This window comes from Heptranchias perlo, chromosome 18 (assembly GCF_035084215.1).
Source record: "Heptranchias perlo isolate sHepPer1 chromosome 18, sHepPer1.hap1, whole genome shotgun sequence".
NCBI classification, from domain to species: domain Eukaryota; kingdom Metazoa; phylum Chordata; class Chondrichthyes; order Hexanchiformes; family Hexanchidae; genus Heptranchias; species Heptranchias perlo.
The window spans coordinates 29,304,104-29,321,814 of record NC_090342.1 but is presented as its reverse complement, the minus strand read 5'-3'; the positions used below and the strand labels follow the sequence as shown (position 1 = coordinate 29,321,814).

The following is a 17,711-nucleotide window of genomic DNA, read 5'->3' as shown; positions in this document are numbered from 1 at the left end:
ACAGAGAATGTCCACAGTAAACTGGGCAAATCTGTTAATGGGTAAAACGCCTGATGATCAGTGGGAAATGTTTAAAGAAACATTTAACGTGATATAGAATTGGTTTATACCCCTGAGGGGCAAGAACTCTACTTGCCAAAAAAAAAAAGCCATGGACAACTAAAGAGGTAAGGGACAGTATAAGACATAAGGAAAGGGCATACAAAAAGGCAAAAAATGGCACAGATCCTGGCGAATGGGAAAGATACAAAGATCAACAAAGAGTCACAAAACAGATAGTAAGAGCTACAAAAAGAGTATATAAAAAGAAACTTACAAGGGATATCAAAACCATTACGAAGAACTTTTATAGTTATATTAGGAAAAAGAGGGTGGTCAGGAGCAGTGTTGGCCCCTTAAAAACTGAAAGTGGGGATATTGTCATTGACAATGGAGAAATGGCGGACATATTGAATGATTACTTTGCATCAGTATTCACAGTAGAAAAAGAGGATAGCCCCATGCCGGAAATCCCAAGAAAACTAATATAGAATCGGGAACAGGGACTCGATAAAATTAATATAAGTAAAGCAACAATAATGAGGAAAATAATAGCTCTAAAGAGTGACAAATCCTCAGGACCAGATGGTTTCCATCCCAAGGTTTTAAAGGAAGTAGGTGAGCACATTGCAGATGCCCTAACTATAATCTTTCAAAGTTCTCTAGATTCAGGAACTGGTCCCTCTGGATTGGAAAATTGCACATGTCACTCCGCTTTTTAGGAAAGGAGAGAGAGGGAAACCAGGGAATTATAGACCAGTTAGCCTAACATTTGTTGTGGGGAAAATGCTGGAGTCTATAATTAAGGATAGGGTGACTGAACACTTCGAGAATTTTCAGTTAATCAGAGAGAGCCAGCATGGATTTGTGAAAGGTAGGTCGTGCCTGACAAACCTGATTGAATTTTTTGAAGAGGTGACTAAAGTAGTGGACAGGGGAATGTCAATGGATGTTATTTATATGGACTTCCAGAAGGCATTTGATAAGGTCCCACATAAGAGACTGTTAGCTAAGATAGAAGCCCATGGAATCGAGGGAAAAGTATGGACTTGGTTAGGAAGTTGGCTGAGCGAAAGGCGACAGAGAGTAGGGATAATGGGTAGGTATTCACATTGGCAGGATGTGACTAGTGGAGTCCCGCAGGGATCTGACTTGGGGCCTCAATTATTCACAATATTTATTAACGACTTGGATGAAGGCATAGAAAGGCTCATATCTAAGTTTGCCGATGACACAAAGATTGGTGGCATTGTAAGCAGTGAAGATGAGAACATAAAATTACAAAGCGATATTGATAGATTAGGTGAATGGGCAAAACCGTGGCAAATGGAATTCAATGTAGACAAATGAGAGGTCATCCACTTTGGGTCAAAAAAGAATAGAACAGGGTACTTTCCAAATGGTAAAAAATTAAAAACAGTGGATGTCCAAGGAGACTTAGGGGTTCAGGTACATAGGTCATTGAAGTGTCATGAACAGGTGCAGAAAATAATCAATAAAGCTAATGGAATGCTGGCCTTTATATCTAGAGGACTAGAGTACAAGGGGATATAAGTTATGCTGCAGCTATACAAAACCCTGGTTAGACTGCACCTGGAGTACTGTGAGCAGTTCTGGGCACCGCACCTTCGGAAGGACATATTGGCTTTGGAGGGAGTGCAGCGCAGGTTTACTAGAATGATACCCGGACTTCAAGGGTTAAGTTACGAGGAGAGATTACACAAATTGGGGTTGTATTCTCTGGAGTTTCGAAGGTTAAGGGGTGATCTGATCGAAGTTTATAAGATATTAAGGGGAATGGATAGGGTGGATAGAGAGAAACGATTTCCGCTGGTTGGGGATTCTAGGAGTAGGGGGCACAGTCTAAAAATTAGAGCCAGACCTGTCAGGAGCGAGATTAGAAAACATTTCTACACACAAAGGGTGGTAGAAGTTTGGAACTCTCTTCCGCAAACGGCAATTGGTACTAGCTCAATTGCTAAATTTAAATCTGAGATAGATAGCTTTTTGGCAATCAAAGATATTATGGGATTATGGGCCAAAGGCGGATATTTGGAGTTTGATCACAGATCAGCTATGATCTTATCAAAAGGCGGAGCAGGCACGAGGAGCTGAATGGCCTACTCCTGTTCCTATGTTCCTAGAGTGAGCATGGCACCTGTTCCAGTACCTCACAAATGTGTTGCTGCCCTCGATCATTCTCCTTTTCAAGGATGGCCCCCAGGGATCAGCATCTGCGTCCAGCTGAGGAAAGCCTGGACAGAAGTGTGCCTATCGACATGGACTCTCCACAGCTGCTCCTGCCACCAGTGTCTGCTCGTGTTCACTTGTGTGTGGTGACTCACCAGATGCCAACACAACTAACTGACTAACAGGACCCACCAATGTGTGAGTATCAGCACTGGTGGATGGCTCGCTCAGATGTGACGGTGCGCCCTCAGAGGCCGGGAGCTGCACCGAGGAATCGCCCTCCACCATCACTGCGGTTGTTGAAGGGCCTGGAAGATAACAGAAGGCAATACTAAGCATCATCACAGATGTTGTGATGAGCATACTGAGGTGTTCAACATGCCAATCATTCTTAACATTAATTCATGTTGTGTGTGATGAATGTTAAAGTTGTGTCACCAGACGTTTGTGGGGTGCCAGTCTTGGCGTCCCCGACGGACAGGCACGAGAGGGTGCAGCTGATCTCCAGGGTGTCCTTCTCCACCTCTGTGAGGACCACTATTTGTTGTGGCCCCCCTCCTGTCCTCACCCTCGCGCGTGCATTGCGCTGTCTTCTCCTACAAGGGGAGAAAGTACAGACGTGTGAGTGAGCGAGGGTGAAGTGGTCAGCCAATGAATGCATTGCTTTGGGAGAGGCTGACAATGAAAAACATGTCTCTGTCTGATACTCACCCTCTGATGCATCACATTGGATCAGGATTGGGGTGAGTGGTAGTGGTGAGTTCACAAATGGGGAGGTGAGGAAGTACTCAGGAAGTGAACTTAAGTTGAGGATGAGCCTTAAGTGGGTGTGCGGAGTGATGTGATGGAGTAGTCTTGGCAGTGCAGAATGATGTGAGGTGGTGGGGGGGGGGGGGGGTTGGGGAGGGGGACGTGCAACACGGAATACAGGAGAATCAGTAAGTGTACTTACATTTGATGACCTAGTTGAAGCACTTCCTGCACTGGACCCAACTGTGGAATATATTGCTCCTGCTGGTGACCTCCTCTGCCACGTCAAGCCAGGCCTTAATGATGGCAGAGGCAGGGCGCTTTCTCCTTCGGCCAGGTAAAATTGTTCTCTCCACTTCCTCATCCCGGCCAGAAGCACCTCAAGTGAGGCGTCACTGAATCTTGGAGCTCCCTTGCCCCTCTGCCTCTCCATTCCATTTCCTTGCTTCAGCAAAAGCCATTGGAGCAATGGCCCTTTAAATCCAGACGCTCCAGCTGGCAGGTCATGTGGGTGCCCAGTCCGCCCGCCTTGCAGCTTTCGGACGGCAAACACAGAAACAAGGTTAATGGCCACCAATCAAGTCGTGATCGCGTGGATAATGGTAAGGTTTTATTTTTTGAGTTACCCGTGCACCCATTCACTTCCACCGACCCCCCCCACCCACCTCCCGCCGCTCTTTTAAAATCGTGCCCATACTATGATAGTAGGTACTGCATAGGAGGCCATTCAGCCCACCATGCCTATGCAGCTCTTTGAAAGAGCTTTCCAATTATTCCCATTCCCCTGCTATTTCCCTATAGCCCTGTAATTTTTTTCCCTTCAAGTATTCAGCCAATTCTTTTTTGAAAGTTACCATTGACTCTGCTTCCACCACCCTTTCAGGCAGTGTATTCCAGATCATTACAACTCGCTGCATAAAAAAAATGTTTCCTCATGTCACCTCTGGCTCATTTACCGATGACCTTAAATCAGTGTCCTCCGGTTACTGAGCCTTCTGCCACTGGAAACAATTTCTCCTTATTTACTCCGTCAAAATCATTCATGATTTTGAACACCTCTATCAAATCGCCCCTTAACCTTCTCTGTTCTAAGGAGAACAACCCCAACCTCTCCAATCACTCCACATTCCTCATCCCTGGCACCATTCTAGTAAATCTCTTCTGCAACCTCTCGAAGGCCATGACATCTTCCTAAAGTGTGGTGCCCAGAATTGAACACAATACTCCAGCTGAGGCCGAATCAGTGTTTTATAAAAGGTTTAGCATGACTCCATGCCTCTATTAATAAAGCCCAAGATCCCATATGCTTTTTTAACAGCCTTCTCAACTTCTCCTGACACCTTCAAAGATTTGTGCATGTGCACCCACAGGTCTCTCTGTTCCTGCACCCCCTTTAAAACTGCACCATTTAGTTTATATTGCCTCTCCTACCAAACTGCATCACTTCACACTGTTCTGCGTTAAATTTCATCTGCCATGTATCGACCCATTTTACCAGTAAAATCTATGTCCTCCTGAAGTCTGTTACTATCCTCCACATTGTTTACTACATTTCCGAGTTTTATGTAATCTGCAAACTTTGAAATTATACTCTTTATATCCAAGTCCAGGTCATTAATATATATCAAAAAGAGCAATGATCCTCATACCTGACCTCTGGGGAACACCACTGTATACTTCCCCCCCAGTCTGAAAAACAATCGTTCACCACTACTCTCTGCTTTCTGTCCCCTAGCCAATTTTAGAGTCATAGAGTCATAGAGTTATACAGCACGGATAGAGGCCCTTCGGCCCATCGTGTCCGCGCCGGCCATCAGCCCTGTCTACTCTAATCCCATATTCCAGCATTTGGTCCGTAGCCTTGTATGCTATGGCATTTCAAGTGCTCATCCAAATGCTTCTTGAATGTTGTGAGGGTTCCTGCCTCCACAACCCTTTCAGGCAGTGAGTTCCAGACTCCAACCACCCTCTGGGTGAAAAAGTTCTTTCTCAAATCCCCTCTAAACCTCCTGCCTTTTACCTTGAATCTATGTCCCCTTGTTATAGAACCCTCAACAAAGGGAAAAAGCTCCTTAGTATCCATCCTATCTGTGCCCCTCATAATTTTGTACACCTCAATCATGTCCCCCCTCAGCCTCCTCTGCTCCAAGGAAAACAAACCCAATCTTCCCAGTCTCTCTTCATAGCTGAAGCGCTCCAGCCCTGGTAACATCCTGGTGAATCTCCTCTGCACCCTCTCCAAAGCGATCACATCCTTCCTGTAGTGTGGCGACCAGAACTGCACACAGTACTCCAGCTGTGGCCTAACCAGTGTTTTATACAGCTCCATCATAACCTCCTTGCTCTTATATTCTATGCCTCGGTTAATAAAGGCAAGTATCCCATATGCCTTCTTTACCACCTTATCTACCTGTTCCGCCGCCTTCAGGGATCTGTGAACTTGCACACCAAGATCCCTCTGACCCTCTGTCTTGCCTAGGGTCCTCCCATTCATTGTGTATTCCCTTGCCTTGTTAGTCCCTCCAAAGTGCATCACCTCGCACTTTTCCGGGTTAAATTCCATTTGCCACTGTTCCGCCCATCTGACCAACCCATCTATATCGTCCTGCAGACTGAGGCTATCCTCCTCGCTATTTACCACCCTACCAATTTTTGTATCATCAGCGAACTTACTGATCATACCTTTTACATTCATATCCAAGTCGTTAATGTAGACCACAAACAGCAAGGGACCCAGCACCGATCCCTGTGGTACCCCACTGGCCACAGGCTTCCAGTCACAAAAACAACCTTCGACCATCACCCTCTGCCTTCTGCCACTAAGCCAGTTTTGTATCCAAAGTGCCAAGGCACCCTGGATTCCATGGGCTCGTACCTTCTTGACCAGTCTCCTGTGGGGGACTTTATCGAAGGCCTTACTGAAATCCATGTATACCACATCCACTGCGTTACCCTCATCCACACGCCTAGTCACCCCCTCAAAAAATTCAATCAAATTAGTCAGACATGATCGTCCCTTGACAAAGCCATGTTGACTATCCCTGATTAATCCTTGCTTCTCCAAGTGGAGACTAATTTTGTCCTTCAGAATTTTTTCCAATAATTTTCCTACCACTGATGTTAGGCTCACTGGCCTGTAGTTCCCCGGTTTTTCCCTACTCCCCTTCTTGAATAATGGTACTACATTAGCGGTTCTCCAGTCCTCTGGCACATCCCCTGTGGCCAGAGAGGTTCTGAATATATGTGTTAGAGCCCCCGCAATCTCCTCCTTTGCCTCACACAGTAGCCTGGGATACATTTCGTCCGGGCCTGGGGATTTATCCATTTTTAGGCCTGCTAAAACCGCCAATACCTCCTCCCGCTCGATGTTAATATGTTCGAGTATATCACAGTCCCCCTGCCGTATTTCTATGTCTACATCGTCCTTCTCCATAGTGAAAACAGATGCAAAAAATTCATTTAGAACCCCTCCTACATCTGCCGGCTCCACACACAGATTGCCATTTTTGTCCCTAATGGGCCCTATTTTTTCCCCAGTCATCCTCTTACCCTTAATATACTTATAAAACATCTTAGGATTTTCCTTTATTTTGCTCGCCAGTGTTATTTCATGGCCCCTCCTTGATCTCCTAATTTCTTTTTTAAGTATCCCCCTGCACTTTTTGTACTCCTCTAGGGCTTCCTCCGACTTTAGCCTTTTGTATCTGCCAAAAGCCCTCCTTTTTTTCCTAATCCATTCTCGTATATCCCCTGACATCCAAGGTTCCCTGGAGTTCTTGGAACCACCCTTGACCTTTACGGGAACATGTTACCATTGTATGATCTCAATCTCCCTTCTGAAAGACTCCCATTGTTCCGATGCGGATTTTCCTACAAGCAGCTGATCCCAGTCCATTTTGGCCAGATCCTGCCTTATCCTATTAAAATCGGCCTTCCCCCAATTTAGAACCTTTATTTCCGGCCCCTCCCTATCCTTTTCCATGACCACCTTAAATCTCACCGAATTATGGTCACTGTCACCAAAGTGCTCACCTACTAGCACTTCTTCCACTTGGCCGGCCACATTCCCTAGAATTAGGTCCAGTACCGCCCCCTCTCTTGTAGGACTTTCTACATGTTGGCTCAAAAAGCTCTCCTGGATGCACGTTAAGAATTTTGTACCCTCTAAGCCTTTTACACTCTGAGTATCCCAGTTAATATTGGGGAAGTTGAAATCCCCCACTATTATTACCCTATTATTTGCACAATTTTCTGAGATTTGCCTACATATCTGTTCCTCTATCTCCCCCTGACTGTTTGGGGGCCTATAGTACACTCCCATCAAAGTGCTTGCCCCCTTTTTGTTTTTAAGCTCCACCCATATGGCCTCATTTGAGGAACCTGCTAATATATCATCCCTCCTTATGGCAGTAATTGATTCTTTAATTAATATTGCGACCCCCCCTCCTCTTATACCTCCTCCTCTGTCTCACCTGAAGATTCTGTACCCCGGAATATTGAGCTGCCAGTCTTGCCCCTCCCTCAACCATGTCTCTGTGATAGCAACAATATCATACTCCCATGTGTTTATCAACACCTTCAGTTCATCCACCTTATTCGCAAGACTCCTTGCATTAAAATAGATGCCATCCAGCCTTGCCCTCACATATTTGCCCTGTCTTCCAAGCTGACTTGTTTTTTTCTCTATATTTGGCTGCACATTTTGTATCCATGCTGCCACTGTCCCTTTAATCCCATGGGCTTTAGTTTTGCTAACAATGTGGTACTTCATCAAATGCCTTTTGAAAGTCCATATGCACAGCTTCAACCACACTACCCTCATCAACTCTCTCCGTGCATGCAACAGAAACTTGATCAGCAGATACAGTAAAAAAAAAATGTATATCTCCAAATTCTTCACCATTGCATCCTTGTGTAATAATGTTCAAAAATATCAAACATTTAATGGTAACTCGTATTCAAAAATAGGCTGCAAATGCAGTACCAAAAGTATACCAAAGTATACCAAAATGTACCAAAGATTGAAAGTATACCAAAGATTTTACAATGCTGGCCAACATTGATATGGATCTCACCATAATCTATTGCAAGTTTTACAACAGCTCTCAGCCAATCAGAACTCTGCTCTGCAATCTATTTGGTCCAATGGACGGAAATGATTTTTTGTGACTGTTGTCCCAGTTCAATTTAATTTATGAAACTGTAGAGAAATACCTGATGGCAGATGTGGCAAACACCTGGCCATTTGATCCGACACTGAGTACTATAATGGATGCAACCACTACAATCAGATCTGCAAGTTAAAATCAGACATGCCAATTAGTTTCAAATATAACATAGTAAAGAAATTATTTTAATCTTTTCAAGATAATGTCCCAAAAATTCATTACATTGGTAGTAAACATTCAAAACTACACTTGGAACAATTTACAATTTTCAAATAGCAAATTCAAGACTTGTAAACGTTTGTTTCTATTTCATTCAATGGAAATGACAACTTATAAATAGTAAAAACATGTCCAGGACTTCATCCAAGTTATGTTTCTTCCCCCACACCATCTAAAAGAGCAATCAAGGGGCTGCTCCCATGTTCTTCTATGACTCAGGAGTGGCCTGGATTGACACTCTTCCTGATTTGCTCTCTTCACCAAGATAATGTTACTGTGAGAGCACCTAGTGTATTCAAAACTGTATTCTATATGTCATTCAACTATTCCATGTCTCTCGCTGAACCAATGTTTTATAATGCAATAGTAAATCTATACTGCATTGCACTTTTTAAAAAAATATTTTGATTATTTCGCTATGATTTAAACATATGTGGTTAAAGTTAAGATATTTGAGAGAAACGCCATGAAATCCTCACCTATGATTGAAATAGGTTTTCTGGCAAATCGAATCCTTCCTTTAATACCAGCATATTTACTTCTGCAGCCTGCAGACCACAGCCGAACCATATATTCAGCACCGAAAAAAACCACTAATACAATTTCCTAAGGAGGTAGAGAAAGAAACAACTGTTGAGAGTGGATTCATTTTTGTGCACTGAAACCTAGAAATTACTGCATAGGGTATTAATGAACAAATGCTTAATGCAGTCTTAGGACATTTGAACAGAGGGATTAACCATTTACAACAAGTTAAAATTGCCAACAAAAGAGTATCATGAAAATGCATTACATGTTCATCCACTAATGTCGCCAAGAGTAATTTCCAGGTTTAATTCTAGGGGTAATCTTTATGCAGTTCCACATGTGCAATGGTATACAGTTTTAGATGATTCATTCTATTTAATACATACACCACAGAAGGCATTTCTAACCTTTTTAAAAATTACATATCCTCTCACATTCTGCAGGTCCTTTAATCTTCTTTCATAAAATGCAAAAAATATGAAAGCAAATATTATCTTAATTTGCTTTCATATTTTTTGCATTTTCATAATTATTTGTTTTACTTTCCTTCAAATACACTTGAATCTTACCTGTGTGTTTATTACCATTGTGTGATACTTTTTCTTTTTTGGTTCAATCATGATTTCAATTTGTTCATCACTTTCACTTAATTATCAGAATCTTTAACTGCTCCATTCTTTTTGTTTTCCAACCTCTTTCATTTCCTTCTCTTATCATACTGTCTCCCTTCCACTGGATATGAATGTAGAGGGCCAAAGCTTATCTTCAGTACTCATTACAATGTTTAAAGTTAATAGCACTATCTTCAAAACATGTAAATTTTGTTTCCACTCTTATATTCATTAAAATTTCTTGATCTATGCCAGCTGAATTCTACTAGATATTTTGTAGTAGCTGGTGTACAGATTAAGAGTTCTCTGTTCCAATCCCTGGATCTCATTATCACTTAGCTAGATATTGGGCAGGAAGAAATACATTCCAGATTGTAGAGGACACAAGGCCCACTTATGGGAGTCGCTGGTGACACTGAACTCAAATCAAATCTAATCTAGCCCAAAAACATGGCAGCCCACGCAGAATAGGCCAATGTTTTTTTTTCTACCTATGCTATACTGATAGTCATTTTTCCCATAGCATCCCAGAGGAAGTTTGGACTCATCCATCTTTTTCTACAACTCGTGCTGTTGGCTGCTGGCTGCTGGAAGGAGTTTTTTAAAATTCATTCATGGGATGTGGGTGTCGCTGGCAAGGCCAGCATTTATTGCCCATTCCCTAATTGCCCTTGAGAAGGTGGTGGTGAGACACCTTCTTGAACCGCTGCAGTCCGTGTGGTGAAAGTTCTCCCACAGTGCTGCTCGGATTTTGACCCAGCGATGATGAAGGAATGGCAATATATTTCCAAGTCAGGGTGGTGTGTGACTTGGAGGGGGAACGTGCAGGTGGTGCTGTTCCCATGTCATCAGGTGGTGTTGTTCCGGAGTCATTGGGGGTCAGGAATCATCAGGGGTTATCGGTGGGGAGGGGGGGGGGGGGGGGTTGCTGCAGGTAGGCTTGTCGGGCCTGGGGGAGACTCTCCTGCTCCTCCGGGCCCACAAGTAGTACGATAAAGGCAATTGCCTGCTGTTTCGCGCCTTCTCGCTTCCTCTTATGTGGCATGAAGTAGAAGGCCCAGGAATCCTGGACCCAGGAATTGGAAATAAGAAAGCTGTAAAAAATGGAGGCCTGCAGTCCCCTTGAAAGCTTTCACTGACCGACCCGCCTCGTCTTGCCTCCATTAAAACCGGTAGTGGGCGGGTTGGAGGCGGGTTTTAGATTTTTAAAAAATTTTTACTGCCCCCCCCCCGCACCCACCCACCCTTTCTTCCGGGTTAAAATTTAGGCCCATGTCTTTACATTTCTTCCCACTTCTGTTGCCAGTGATTGTGGTCCACATCATGCTGTACAAGTGCAAGTGGTGTCAGTTATAACTGAACTTTCCAGCTCACCCTTATTGCGAGTGGCACCTTCATTTCTGCTCACCTGGATTTTTTTTTTAAAATAGACTTAGCTCAAGGTTTAGTTTTCTCATAGTTTATATCAAACAGAAACCCAAATCTTCTGGAGGCCTCCCATGAATCTCCAGCAAATTTGATTAAACCTTGCATCTTTGGCACTTTACTGAGCTTTCACCCTCATAAAATTTTCCTCAGGTTGGAATGTCTGACTGTAACCCACATGGCTTAATAAGCACTAATGTGCACCTGGTGCACTAGTAACGCAGTACTAGTTCTTACCCTTCTCCTTTTTACAGATGACACTGCTGAATATCCTACAGCAATTTTGCATTTCCTACCACTAGAGTAACCACTACCATAATTAAGAGTGTTAAATAATGGATGAAGTGAGATAGAAGGAATGAAAAATATAATTGAAGAAAAAGAACACATTTAAGATTCAAGGGATAAATTTGTGGAATTTGCTCTCAAAGAAAAAGTATGCAGGATCCAAGATTAAGCTGTCCCAATTCTGACAAACAATGGCACAGTAATGTATATGGGCCAGTTACTCCAGTGGCAAAAAGTAGGATTAATCTTACCCCAGTGATCCTTCTCCATGGAAATAAACTTTTGACTCTGCTTTCCCACAATGGCTCACACCCTGGTCCTCTCCCCTTAGGTGAGTTATATATCTGTACTGGCCAATGAGCTTTCAAGATCAAAGGTGATGGGCAACTAATAGATATAAGTGATTGCGTCTTACATATAGTGACTTTCAAAGATTGCACCTCACAAGACTTAGATTTCTATTTGTACCATGTTTTTGTTAAAACAGTTGAAAGTTCTCAAACATATTGCATATTTTGGAGAAATATGCTCATTTGTAAGAATTGTTATTGACACCCAATCAGGTTCATTACTGCATTTTTCTCAAGGATTCTTAAAACATTTTGGACTAGACACCAACTGTTACTTCAGCTGTCAGAGAAAGAGTTTGCGTTGTGAGAGAAGAATCTGGCAGATATGCACCGAAACAGAGAAACCACAATGAATTGTATGCTAATTAATGTTAAAGTAAGCCTTATCTAAACGTTTTGTAGAGCTAGCTTAAACCTTCAGAAAAGTAAAATTGTTTTGAAAATTGAGTTTTACATATTCAGATCACATAATAGCTTATTAAGTGTTTTGAACAGTTGCAGCTTTCCCTTAACAAAGAAAGGTTACAGCACATTATTCTTACTGCATGTAGCAAAAACTAGTCTGCGCATAAGAAACAAACCAGGTCTGGACTTGACACCAAGCCAGGAAGCAAAAAGTGAAAGTTATTTCAAGTAATTGGTTGAGACACAAACCATTTGATAAACCATCGCTGATAATGAATGCATGACTTAATCCAATCCAGATCAGGAATGAATAATTTCACAGTGTCCTTGCTTTTTTGCTCTTAATAAACCATTGACTTCAATTTTATTTTGTGGCTTAAAGATTTAAAAAATCAAATACCACCACAGCACCAGTTACCAAGTTCATTTTATTTTAGAATTATTCCCATTTTATAAGCTACACCTCCCTATTTTTCATGATCTCACTTATTATATCAAAGCAAAATCTATCACTAGTTATAAATAATCTGTTTTCAGGTAAATAAATAAAATGTCTACGAAGTTTCTTGACTTTTTTTTAAAACCACCAGCAGGCTGTCTAGCTAGATGAGGTATCAACATTAATCCTTTCCACACATTTTACTGTTCAACCAGTAACCTAATGAATGAAACTTTGTAACAATTAAGCCACTGCCAAGACTAACAGTAAAACAGAGCACAGCCAGACTAAAGAAAAAGCACAAAAATGGAAAGATAGAATTTCAAAATTAGCCATAGGCCATCACTTTATTACACAATCATTTCACCAAACGAATATTGTTTCCAAGTCACCACCACCAGCCCGTTGCAGCTGCTGTATGTACGAACTACATGATGCACTGCAGCAACTCACCAAAGTTACTTCAACAGTACTTGCAACCTCTACCACCAATAAGAGCAGCAATAGTGTGGGAGCCGTTACCTCCAGGTTTCCCTCCAAGTCACATACCATCCTGACTTGGGCATATATCACCATTCCTTCATCATCGCTGGGTCAGAATCCTGGAATTCCCCACCCAACACCATTGTGGGAGCAACAGCACAAGGACTGCAGCAGTTTAAGGAGAAGTGCCACCACCACCTTCTCAGGGCAACTAGAGATGGGTAAAAATGCAGTCTTGCCTGTATCGCCCACATCCAAAGAACAAGAAAAATCTAATCTGTCCTTCCGAGTCGAATTGATCCTTTTAATGCACTTTTCACCAAAATTCTCAAGTGTTTTGGATTCCCCGAAATGATCTTTTCTCATTGAATTAAATCAACTCAATCTGACATATCATACGGTTAAATTACAAATCATGTATGGATCTTCGGACCTTGGTGAATTATTTAGTTAAAGTAAATTAATTGGTTTTCAAATTGAACATCAGCTTCTAGCTACTCAAGAGCAATTAGTGAAGCTTCCAAATTTCATTGACAAGGTCATTGCCCAATTGACTATATTTGGAATATTCTTTGATGCCATTTCCAATCCTAAGTTGTTAATTATTTTCTAAGTATTATTGCCTTATGTTGATTTTATTTTGGTGGGGAGGGGAGGAGCTCTTCAGAAACCATCCATCAATTGGTATCACATGGAAAAAGTAAAAATTATTTGACTAGATTCAAGGGAATTACAATAGATTTAAGATGTGAATGATATGCTAGCAAAACATAACTGCAAAATCTGGTGCACAGGCTATATTAATACATGGCACATCCCTATGATATGCTTGCGCTTTCAACAGGATCCCTGATTTATATGTTACGCTGGTATATTTGGTGAACATAGAAAAGGTTGAGGGATGATCTGATCGATTAAAATGTTAATAGGATTCAATAGGGTAGATACAGAGAAACTGTTTCCTCTGGTTGGGGAAATCAAGAACAAGAGGACAATCTTAAAATTAGAGCTAGGCCATTTAAGAGGGAAATCAAGAAACACAGTTCACAAACGTGAGGTAGAAATCTGGAATTTTCTCCCCCAAAAAGGCTGTGGATGCTGGGACAATTGGAGGTTTCAAGACTGAGATCAATAGATTTTTACTAGGTAAGGGTATCAAGGAATATGGAGCAAAGGCAGTTAAATGAGGTTGAGGTACAGATCAGCCATGATCTAATTGTATGGCGGAGCAGGCTCAAGGGGCTGAATGGCCTATTCCTGTTCCTAAGTCCTATGTCCTAAGATGTGATTTATATCCCAATTTTTAAAATAGTTTCTCAGCAGGTAGTGTCAGTGTAGCACTCTCCATACATCTTATATGACATGATCATTTTAGGCACAATAAAAGCATACATATTATTAAAAAGCTAGCAGAAAGTTGTTTTTGAATGCAAAACCAATTTATCTAATCTGATGCATTATTACCCAAATTTTTAATGGTTTCATTTTAATTATCAAAACACTAAAATTAATGTTGCAACAGTATGTTAAAACAGTCTTCCACTGTGTCCTAATGACATCAATCTTTTCATTCCAAAAATGTTATCTATTGTGTGAATTATACATTAGTTTCCACAATAATAAAACTAACTTTAAGAAGTTTAATTAGTTGGTTTATGTATTAAATACAAAATGCATACCATTTATAGAGATCCTTTCCATCAGTGCCTTTATGTAACAATATACTACTAAAATAAGAAACTAAATACACCCTTTTCATATTTTGGAAGTGATTAAAGAACACATAAAATAGCTATATTTTTTCAGCTGCAGTTGTGGTGAAGTGAAAAACATACACCAACTTTTCTCCCTCACTGATCACTATGTATTCTGCAGTAAGAAGGAAGTCGTGTGACCTAATGAATCATGTGTTCATGAAGATTCTCTTAGAGAATGCCAACTTTGAACAATCAGGCCTAAGAGCTTGTCACGGAAGTTTGGAAGCCTCACTGTTTGCACATGTGTGCAGCTAGGAGCCGATATTCAATCTGACAGCTTAACTTCACCCTTCTTATTAGCTGCCACAGTCCACTATATCTAAACTTCTCGCTCCACTAGCCACAATCCTTCGTTCTGAGTTATTTAAGTTTTGCCTGTTTAAAAAAACTTGATGGTCATTACAACTTCTTCTTGAATTTGCCACAAAATCAAAAAGATAAAGAGTTCAATGGTTACTTCCTTCAAAAGAAATTGAATTATCTACTGAAATTAAATAGGATAGCAGAGAAAAAAAATTACGCAATTTATGAGTCACATCACAATATTTTGTTTAACATATCAACGCCTATTTTAATGTCTTCCAGTTGATAAATGCATTGCTAATAGCTGCCTAACAGAGAAATTGTGTAACAACTTTCTTGTAACATATTTCTCACCATAGCTTAATTTTTGAACAGCTCCCAAACACAACTTTATAAAGAAGGTCTAAGATATTTTCCTGATTTAAAAGAAAACATGTTAAGTTGGGATAATATTAAAAACACAATCCTAGCTTGGGATTTTAACATTTTCTAAAGCAATGCATAAATTTAGCATGTTGATAGCATTGTTGGGTCACATTGTATTCTGAAATATATGAAATGCAGTCTTACCAAATTCCATTTCTTCCAATAGAATTGTTCAAATTTTAAAATGCTGGCATGCTTAACCACAAAATCAAATTTTATCTCCAAGTATTACACAATGGGGCTGATTTTCGGTTTTGGCGGACATCGGGCAGGCACAGGGCAGAATGCTCCCGCCACCTGCCCAATCTCAATGGCAAGAGGCCCAATCAATTTTCATGGTTGGGTGTAACTACCATTCCCTCGACAAGCTGCTTGCACATTTGGAGGATCGACAGGCAGCTCGCCGATAGGGCAGTGGGAAATCTGGCAGAGCTGAGTGAGTAGAACTTAGTTTGGGGGGAGGGGGGGGGTGCAGATGATGTCGGAAGGGACGGTGGAGAGACCATCAGCAGATTGTACAATTTTTGTCAGGCCAGAAGGAGCATTCGTGCTCTTCTTGGCCCCATAAAAATCATTACAGGTACTTACCTGCAGCAGTCCCTTTAAGGACAGCTGGTTTGGCTATTCGATGCCAAGTACCAATGGGCAGGGTTCTCGTGGCACATGTTCCGCCCAATAGTACCTGAAAATTGCATTGGGATCCTATTAACATCATAGGACCACGATTTGCATGGGCTAATGATGCGCCCACCTGAGGCACCCATTTCAACGACCCCACCAAAACGGCAGCAGTGGGACGGTAAATGCTGCTCTGTGATTTTCAATGCACTACCACCCCTTTCCTACCCAAAAACAGGGACAAAATTCAGCTCAAATAAGTCAGTCAATCAGTAACATGTTTAAATTGTACTTTTGATTCACGAAGTGACAAATATGCATTCTGTGCCAAATTGCTATAAGCATACTCACCAGCAAATTACATTTCATAGGTGCATAAGCGCTTGTGTGTATTATATTGCAAAAACAAAATCTGCATTTCTGGAACAATTTTATTTTAAGAAACTACAAAAACATTTGTGATTGGCAGTACAACACATGGTAGGTGCATAGTCTTTGTGTGGCACCTTGTGGTGAAGTACATTACTGCAGTAATATACCAGATGGGGAATCTTCCACCTGTTAGTCAAAACTAAGGGGAAAAAGGATTTTTGCACCGAAATTTGTGTTTCCATCATCCACCTAACTGTACCAGTTATTAGGGCTCCAGTTTACTTGAAACTTGGCTCAAAAATTATATGAAAGGAATATTTTTGCATAATAAACTTGTGAACAGTGACACTTATGTTATATGATGATGTATTTGTGAAATACATCACTTGCTAACTGATACATAAATGAAGAATAGACCAACAGGATGGTCACATGCAACTGATGATTCCAGAAACTCTTCAACAACCACTGTTTGCTCTGTTTTAGTGAGGCTTAAATGCAATACACATTGGAAATGTGGCAGCAGATCGATCATCGCCAAGAAAAAGAAAAAGGCAAGTGGGAAATATTGGACTTTTATGAGTAAATTTTTAAAAATAATAGCTTTAAGTCTTAAGAGCATTTTTCATGGTGAGTCAGCAATTACACTGTTCCAAACGGTGCCAGATTGGAAGGCTGCCAATGTAACATTTCCGTATAAAAAGGGAGAAAGGGATAAACCAGGCAACTATAGACCAGCCAGCCTAACTTCAGTGATGGGTAAACCTTTAGAAACCACAATATGGGGTTAAATTAACACTCAAAGAAAGCCATGAATTAACTAAGGATAGCCAGCATTGATTTGTAAATGACAAATCATGACTACTTAGTTCTTTGAAGAAATAATGGGGTGCATTGATAAAAGCACAGTGGATATTGTGGATTTTCAAAAGGTACTTGATAAAGTGCCACATTGGGTGCTTGCTGATAACATTAAGGAACTTGGTATTAAAAGAGAATGTGGCAGCATGAATAGGAAGTTGGTACACTCTACAAATGGCCAGTCTTTCTGTCAATCAAAAAATTCTGGGAGTGGTAGACACAACTGCATACTGGGACTTCTCACATGCCACTTTGAGTTTCTACAGCTGACAATGATAAGTCTGTGAAACCCCATAAGCTCAAGTTCCAGGATTCTCAGAGAGGAGCAGATTACAAAGTAAAACATTGTTAAAGATATTTCAGCTACAGAAGACAACATTGCACATCTAATTTTGATAATTTCCATGCAAACGTGTACCCTCTTTCTGCCCCACTTCCTTCCAATATTGACACCAGGAAAAAAAACTCTCCTCCAAGTT

The 17,711-nt window shown here is 41.2% G+C and overlaps 1 protein-coding gene across 1 annotated transcript in view; it reads right to left on the bottom strand.

Annotated features, from left to right (window-relative positions):
- The window catches only part of kcnq1.2 (potassium voltage-gated channel, KQT-like subfamily, member 1.2), a 715,294-nt gene that overhangs the window by 615,215 nt on the left and 82,368 nt on the right, over nt 1–17,711 (bottom strand). The window contains exons 4-5 of the mRNA XM_067999137.1: nt 8,846–8,972; nt 8,194–8,272 (exon numbers count right to left, since the gene is read on the bottom strand). Coding sequence (XP_067855238.1) covers nt 8,194–8,272; nt 8,846–8,972 — 206 coding nt within the window. The remainder of the gene's footprint in view (nt 1–8,193; nt 8,273–8,845; nt 8,973–17,711) is intronic.